General features: G+C 44.7%; 1 protein-coding gene across 5 annotated transcripts in view; it reads right to left on the bottom strand.

Annotated features, from left to right (window-relative positions):
- Positions 1-923: 923 nt before the first annotated feature.
- Positions 924-8810, bottom strand: part of MYB (MYB proto-oncogene, transcription factor) — a 33862-nt gene continuing 25975 nt past the window's right edge. For 4 of the 5 annotated variants that reach the window (XM_045188803.2, XM_024552191.3, XM_053914175.2 and 1 more), the window contains one exon: positions 924-2195. In XM_045188803.2, coding sequence (XP_045044738.2) covers positions 2079-2195 — 117 coding nt within the window. In that variant the 3' untranslated portion in view covers positions 924-2078. The remainder of the gene's footprint in view (positions 2196-8810) is intronic. The other variant, XM_053914174.2, reaches the window with a different exon arrangement.

Raw genomic sequence — 8810 nt, 5'->3', positions numbered from 1 at the left:
GTTAGTGAGTTGTCCAAGTTCAAACTGCTAGTAAGTGGCAGAGTCAGCTCCTGGAAAATACTTTAAGAGTATTTTGCATGAGTATAAAAAGCTTCCTAACACTGGGATGGTGTATTATTATCTATCAGAAATACAATCAAAGAACACTGAAGTTTTGAAAACTAGTCACGAGGGGTGACAAATTCTTGGCTCCAGGGACACCAAGGGCATGACGTGCATGAGAATCCCAGTCTGAGTTGAGAAAGAGTGACTGAAGGACGTTATAAGGACCCATGTGAGCGGGATATTGTAGTGCAGTGAAAAGAACACAGAGCTGAGACACAGAAGCCAGGGGAAGTTCATCTGTAAAGCAGGGAGCTGGACTGGATGACTTGGCTGGGACGCTCTGTCCTTGCCCCGGCAGATAAATGTCCTTGGGCTTTGCCCCAGGAGGTTGGCTGGCTGCCTTGTATCTAGGCGCTCTCTAACTTCTGGTTAGTTCTGCCAGTGAGGAGAAACCTTGGCAGAGAAGGGAAGGATAGGGGGAGGTTAAGGATTATACTTGGCTGTCCCTGTAAGGTCTCCAAAGGTCACGGCTCCTCCCAAGGACTCTTGCTTTCTCTGACTCTCCCCCTGCACAGGGCAGAGTTCTTCAGGCTTGTACCCATAGGCGTGCACTACTCCTGTGGTCCTCCTATTCCCTGCCCACATCTGTGGCATCAGTACCCTTGTAAATGAACTCCTTGGATTATCCTCATTTGAATGTTGCTAGAACTACTGAACTTGGTATTCCTGTTCTTCTTTCTCCAAAGTAATGATTCTTGGCTTCTTCCCATTACATGCAGATGGTGTGCCCATGAACAGAAGAAAGAAGTCTGAGTTCTCTCCATTTTTAAAAAAGTATAACTGACACCCACAATCACAAGTAAGAGAGCCGTCAAAAGTAAGTAAAATAAGGCCAGAGCTTTATTTCATTCTGAGGCAGTTAGTACACTGTCATACCAACAGGTCGGGCTAGCCACCGTGTACCAGATGCTTCTAAAAGACCCAAGACCCCCTTCACCAGCTGCAAACCAGGGTTATGAGTGGCAGTTCTGAAACCAGGCACTTGGAAACCACGAGGAATGGCGAACTACACATTGTAACTCCCGAATGAAAGAAGTGGAAGGTAAACTCAAAATAAAACATAGAACACCACCGACATAGATCTCCCAAAAAAAAAGAAGTGCAACACATGCTCTTATAAACCAAGAGTAACAACAACAACAACAACCATGAACAAATGCAGAAATCTCCCAAATAACTTTTCCAATGTATTACAAAAGGAAAAAAAGTATATATAAAAAATAAAAAGGTTCGACACACTAGTGCATAGTCAATTACCAAACTCCAAGGTTCTTCTCTCTCTTCCCAAAGATCTACTGCCTCTCATACTAGCAGCATGTCTACAGGCTAAGACTGTAGCAGCAAAACATATCTTTCATTTGGCATTTACAAAATTAAATTACTGAATAAAAATATAAAATTTTTTTATAAAACTATTTCATACAGTGATAACTTTTAGAGCAAGCTAACAAAAAACTCATAAAATGGTTTAGTACAATAAATGTACTTCCAATGTTGTGAACCATAAATGAGCATTTACAATCTTGATTAGTTACCCCAAGGTACTGAAACCAACATTTATAGTAATGCATTGTGTTTAGTGATTGAGAAAAGTGAAATATTGGAGGACCTTCTTGTGCGTAAAATTTCAAAAACCTCATTATGAAAAAATATGAGTCTGTTGGATTTCTAGAATACAGGCAAATTGCTTTATGTTTTAAAAAAATCTTCACTACGATATTAACAACCGACTACAATTCATTACCTAATAATTTAGGTAAGACTGTTATTTATTTTTTTAAAAAAATCCTTTTAGTTGGGTGAAATCCGGTAAGACCTCATCCACCTAAACTGCACTTGGTGCCGCTCTCAACTGTTGTACCACAACAAAAACAGGTTCCTCTCCCATTCATGAACAGTTCCATGCAGAGGAATGGGTGCACCCTACGTAGACCTGAAGTGTTCTGAAACCGTAATGCTTCTCTGGGAGCATCTCACATGACCAGAGTCCGGGTGGAGAAGGCGTTCACGTATTTCCGAGCCTGACCCGAGGCTGTCATCTGATCTTCCACCTTTCCACAGGATGCAGCTTCCCAGGCCCCGCTGCACGGCTAAAGAGGGACAAACAAGGCAACAGCAAGGTCAGACAGAGAGCAGCGTGTGTACCGCACGTGGAGTCCCAGTCCCAGCAGAGCAGCAGAGGGGATTCTGACCGCCAGGTAGCAAGCGGTGAACGCCAGGGAGCCTTTGTCAGATAAAACCTTACCTCTCCGACAACCGGGGATCCAGCATTCTTTTTAAAATATTTTATTTTGTCTTATTTTTTAGAGAGAGGGGAAAGGAGGGAGAAAGAGAGGGGGAGACATATTGATATGAGAAACATCGATTGGTTGTTTTTATGTACACACTGAAAGGCACCCCGACTGGGGACTGAACCCGCAACCCAGGCGTGTGCCCTGACCAGGAATCGGACCATGACCTTTTGGTTTGCGGGTTGTCACCCAACCAACTGAGCCACACCGGCCAGGGAGGGACAGCTTACTTTTTAAAGACACACTGGAAGATATACGAAAGGACTAACACCTCCTGGCAGCACCCAGATCCAGGCCCCGTGTCTGGCACTTAACACACACGGTCTCATGTGTGCAGCAGAACCACCCCGTGAGGGAGGCTCATCCATCCTCCGCCAGGCAGGAGACGGACACTCAGAGTGGACAGAACACTCCAAGGCCCCTGCGAGGGCAAGCAGTGAAGGGGCACTGAATCCAGGTCTGCCTTGAACAGCCCTGGCTCCTGCCTTCGCTGTGTGTTCCTTCAAATGAAAATAGCTTTCTCTGTGCCTTACTTTGTTCCCCAAAGGATGTAAGATGCTTACAAAATAAAGTAACAGGGCTGAAACTGTGCACATGGCAGGGTCACAGGTAAATGCACTGACAGTTAATCCCATGAAGGTGGGGGGCGATTTGTATACAAAACACTGGCCATGAAGTACCACGCACCTGCCGGATGGAGACCTCAACCTGGGCTCTGAGCTCTCCGGCAGTCAGTGCAAAGAGGGACATAAACACACAAGCAGATATAAGATGTGGTGTTTGTAAGCTCTAAACGAAACCAATAGTGTTTATTTATTTACCTATTTGTTTTTAGAGAGAGGGGAAGAGAGGAAGAAAGAGAGGGAGAGAAACTTCAGTGTGAGAGAGAAATGTCATCAATCGGTTGCCTGTGAACCTGCAACCCAGGCACGTGCCCTGACCAGGAATGGAACCAACGGCCTTTCGCTTTGCGGGAACAACCAACTGATCAATGGTTTTTAAAAAGCACAACTATTCCCGGTATTGACGTCAGAGATTTTCTTTTCTGTGGAACAGCACAACAGAAAGGCCTCTGCTCTCTAAAGCCCCGAGTGCCCTTTAGGAGAGAAGGTGAACACACGTGAAGTAGGAGGAGTGATGCAGGCAGTGGGACAGGTGCCAGGCCCCGGTGAGGAGGACGTGAAGGGTCGGCCACCCAGGAACTGCCAGGGCCGTGCTCCAGGGCAGCGATTTTCAACCTTTTTTATCTCATGGCACACACAAACCAAGTTACTACAATTCTGCGGTACGCCACATACTATATTTTTTGCTTATCTGACAACAAATAGGTACAATTTGGGTTCATTGCCACCAGATGACTATTACTGACAATCTAAGGAAGAAGGTCAGTGCCCTGACCAAATACTCGGGTACTGCACGTTTTAAAACTCCCCGCGGCACACGGGTTGAAAATCGCTGCTCCAGGGACAGGGCAAGAGTAGGCAGGGTTTGGGTAGACGGGGAGAGGGGGTGTAACCCGGGTGGAGGAATGACATGAGAGTCAGGAAGCTGACATTTGTGTGTTGGTTGCGGGAGGGCCTGGGAGGGGGGGAGGAAGAACAGAGTGCACCAAATGACAACCCTGAGCCAGTGCTCGCTATGTGCCTCCCATGCCTCCAAGTGTTTCACACGTGTGTCGTCTCATTCGATTCTCACACCAAACACACCACACCCTGCAGCCGTTTATACACCAGGCAATTGCAGAGGAAGAGAGAATTTAGGGCACGTCCCCAAGGTCACCCAGCTAAGAAGTGATGAAGCAAGAATTCGAATCCGGGCCCTAGTGGGCATAAGATGCCGCTTCCGTTGCAGCTCTTATCAGTGGAAAGCGGTGGGGTCGGCAGGGCTTTGGAACGGAGGAAGAGCGCGGAGATGGCGTGTCAAGGTTATCAGACTCTTTAGCAAAGAGGTATGATAATTCTGAATGAATGTGGTATTTGTACGGTAACGGGGTTTCCTCCGCGAGTGGCTGGAACAAAATTTCAGTCACATAAGGGTTCTAGTGCCATGTGTCTAAGCTGTGAACTTTCACAGGGCACAAACTGGGCTTGCCCACTTCCGCTCGATCTGCCATGCCATCTCACCAGCACCGTCAAGGGCACCGGCCACATTTGCACGTTCACTCTGCTCAGAGGCTCGGCATGGAGCCTGAACTGCTATAGAGCAAGGTGGAGTGTCGCAGGGTTCTCCTGCAGCTGTGGTTCACAGAGATGACAGGAAAAACAAGACACTGGGCGTGACTCTGCCACTGAGCCACACTGACTGTTCTCCCGAACAAAAATCACCAGGGTGGTCACAGCACTCTGTGAAGTGGTTCTGAATAAGGGATGTTTCTCTGGTGTGTGTGTGTCTGTCCATCAAATTTCATATTTTAGTTTAGTCAATGGTTTACATGTGGTTGCTCAAATTTTTCAGTGCAGCTCTGAAACACCAAATGGACACACAAAAAGCCCCAATGAAAAAAAATGTAAAGTGGTCCTTTCCAAACTCGAGCGTGTGTTTGCGGCCACTGCAGCGATGTGATGTACAGTGACCACCACGTAGTGCTGGGCCGTGCGCAGGGCCAACGGCACACGGAGAACGAAGTACGTGGATTTTAAAGCACAAGCGACTACAGAAGCAGCAAAAGGAGACATCTTACGATACTAATATCCTATATGTAAATGTAAAATTACAGGAAGATACACACGAAGACCAAAAATACACATTTTGAAAGACTGCATGCAAACGCATGGAGGGGAAAGGGGAATGAGAGCGAGAGTGGAGATAAAAGGGAGGAGCAGGGACGGAGGTTTTTGTTTTTCCCTGGTCAAGAATTTTTCTACTTAGCTGTGCTTCAATTAGTATAGACTTAATTTTTTAAATGTGTAAACTAAGTATCCTAAAGCACTATGTGGAAACTATTATGTTTGCTTTTACCATGCCTCTTGCTAAAAGTCAAATTCTCATTCTTGGCATTACAGTGCTTATGTTAACTCAGAATTCCCAGAATGTGTTCAGGAGAATCTCATACCAAGTGTTATCAGCTTAATACATTTCCAACTTGAAATGGGACTTCCGTTCTTGTTGGACCTCACACACGGCTCATCACTTCATTCACGTGGGTTCCTCCTCCAGGACCGGGTATTTAAGACAAGATCAGTAGATTGAAGGTACCATGGATTTTCAACTAGGGTTTTGAGAAAACTCTTCAGGCAGCTTCTCTTAAGTCAAATGGAATTTACCAAGAAATAGATCAAATTGATGGAAATATTTGAATTCCGGAAAGCAGAACATTTCAGGGGCATATAAGCCCTGAAGCTCAGAGCTTGGGAGGGGCGAGATGACTCAAAACACCCGAATCTTCCAGGGTAGACAGACACCAGGACACAACAGCCACTGTGTACAAGATTCTGTGTGTTGAACAAAAAGCCAGCGTGTGGGTGCCTCCTTTTCTGTACTACGAGAGCACAAAGCAAGCACTCCTTACGACAATGAATGAGTAAAACAGGTCAGAGTGGACACAAACCCATGCTTTGGCATGAAAGCCAGAGCAGGAGGCCAGGTACTCGGGTAAGAAAAGAAACGCTCCAATCCAACAGCCCAAGTGGCAGCTGCCTGCTCTTCTGCTATTTCCGTCTCTTTCCTCACCCCGAAGCCCCGGGGCCCTGGGCCAATTTCTCAAGCAGACAGAATAGTTTGACAAACAAGGATTAAATGTCTTTGTGCTGGAAGAATATTTTTTAATACTGTCATGTAGATCTTTGTGCATCCTCCATATTCCCCCTCTTTAAAATTTAGTTTCCTTTACAATAAAGAATTGATAAGAATTCCAGATTTGTGGATGCATTCTTGTGAAATTACAAACACACGGTACTATTGCAGACATGTCACTCTACCCAGATTCATTTCAGCATCAAGGATCCTACCGCTCACCCTCCTGCTCTTGCCCGCGAGTCGCCTTACTTATCCTGTACCCTGTCTCTCGTTGCCCCGGGCAGAAGTGAACTGTAAATACACTGTCAAAGCTTTAACTGGGATATCCTGCTAAAAAAGCACTCTAAATAAGTACTCAGATCCCTTGTAGAAAACAGAATAAATAAAAGGAGACAAGACCAGGTCCGCAAGTGGTTTTCTGTCAGATTATGTTCATATTTTTCATTTAGAATATGAATATTTTTTTCATCATGCTGAAAAACTACTACTACTCCTATTATGATATTCATACAGCAACTTCACACAATAGCTGCTAATATCAAAAGCCTTGGCAAAGTATGTGCTCTACAATTCATAGGCCTCATAAGAAACTTGCATAAATCATCAAAAAATGATTTTGTAACACCAAAGCAGCTTGTGAGATGGTGTTGTTTTTCTTTTGTTGTTTTGTTTTTTAATGAGCAGATATGAATAATGTCCAAAAGAGTAAAAATAAGAATGATCTGATTATTCTGTTTTACCCATTTGAAGAAAATACTTTGGACTAAAACTCTAAAAGTCAGAATTCCTTCCCAAAGGGGCATCTTTTGACAATGTGTCAGCTGTAAGAGCTAACGCAGAAATCTTCACTTGCACCTTGATCGTCAGGGATGAACCTGAGATGAACTGTCACTAAGACAAGGTTAATGTTCCCTGAACTTGCTCATGCATAAATGCTACCCGATGCATACGGCACAAAACCATTAAATGTCCCCTGGGTCACAGAAAAGAGCCCTGAAGTTAGGGGACAGAAGGTCCAGGTAGTCATAGGAAGTTGCCCAATCCACCAGTACCTCTACTTCCCATCTAAGCCTAAGCTAACAATTGTTAACAGGCAGGGACTTTGCCTAAATTTGGAGTTTGTCCCAGATATCTCTAGGGGTCTCTTCCCTTACATGTTTATAGACTTTCCAACAGTTCATTTCACATAGCCTAGGGCATCACAGATTTTTGGAAGAATAGCTCTTTCCTTAGTCACCTATTCATTCCAGACTATTAAGATGAAGACAAATGCCAAATTGCTCTAAAGCAAGTCTGTGTTTGCTGGCCAGAGGTCAACTCAACATCATAGTGTTTACCCACCCCAACCCAACCAAACCAAAAGGCCACACATATCCAGGGCAGGGAGCAATGAAGTGGAGAGCCTGACATACCTTCCCATTCATTTAGCCCTTCTCAGGTCAACCCCAAAACTATCCCCAGTAAATTTGCTTAATTAATTTATTTTTAAAAAATTTTATTGAATCTTATTAGGGTAACATTGGTTAATAAAATTATGTAGGTTTCAAGTTTACAACTCTGTAACACATCATCTGTATATTGTATTGTGTGCTCACCCCCCAAGGCCAAGTCACCTTCTAGCACCATTTATCTCCTCTTTACCCGCTTCTACCTCCCGCCACCCACCAGACTTGAACAATTTATAACATATATTAAAAGCAGGTTGCTGCTATACTACTGACAGCTACGTAAATTCTTGCGGGGACGAGTGGAAAAAAGTGACCCAAAGCGAGAACCAAATGCATGTATACGTATCCCGGGTGGGGGAGGCAGGTCAGCAAGAGCACCCTGTACTTAAAACTGCCTGGAAGGCTCTGTGTCACACGAGACTGTTCCCATATCTGTTGACATGCCAACACAAGTAGCAGAAAAATAGAGAAAACCCAGTAAATCAGTTGTTTCATGTCCGTAACCCCAAAGATATGACTACCTTTATTTCGGGAATCAGTTGAATCAGCTATCTCTTTTGGTGACCCACTGACACAGTTCTGCAAGAGTGGAACAGGGAATGAGAAAGTGTGTGCTAGAGGAAATCAGACACCACAAGGCAAGGAGACGGGGCGTTGCTGAGGCCTCCTTGCCTGTGTTTCAAGAACACATGTGGCCTTTGCCTAATAACAGACACCACCAATGTGCACTGGCAAGTGGGCCGCATTTTGAAAGCATCGCTGTGTCCATTTGGACTGCACAGCAACCTTGGACGGTGAGTGAAGGATGGACTACGATCCCAACTCACACACAAGAGCCTTTTGGTCTGAAGAGGTTAACGAGTGAGAGACACGCAATTAGAAAGTGGCAGCGTCTAGACCAGAACCCAGGTCCTCGGCGCCTGCACACTGATTTACTACACTCCTCAGCAACACTGACTATGCACAAAGGTTCGCCCTATTTTTTTAAAAAAATTCATAAGTAATTCCTCTAAAACAGGAGCAATCCAAAACACATGGAACTGAAAAATGAGTTTCCGTTGCTTGCAATAATATTTTACAACTCACTGATGCTGTGCAAATGTGTTTAAATAATAATGGCTTGAGAAATTTACTTAAACTCACTTTTTAAAGAAGCAAGGCCATGGCAAGCCAAGTCAGGAAATTAAAATTTAAGGCTGTCACTCTGTGGTTACCAAAAAGAGGAAAGTGA

Source organism: Desmodus rotundus, chromosome 11, assembly GCF_022682495.2.
Source record: "Desmodus rotundus isolate HL8 chromosome 11, HLdesRot8A.1, whole genome shotgun sequence".
NCBI classification, from domain to species: Eukaryota; Metazoa; Chordata; class Mammalia; order Chiroptera; family Phyllostomidae; genus Desmodus; species Desmodus rotundus.
This window is presented reverse-complemented; position numbering and strand designations above follow the sequence as displayed.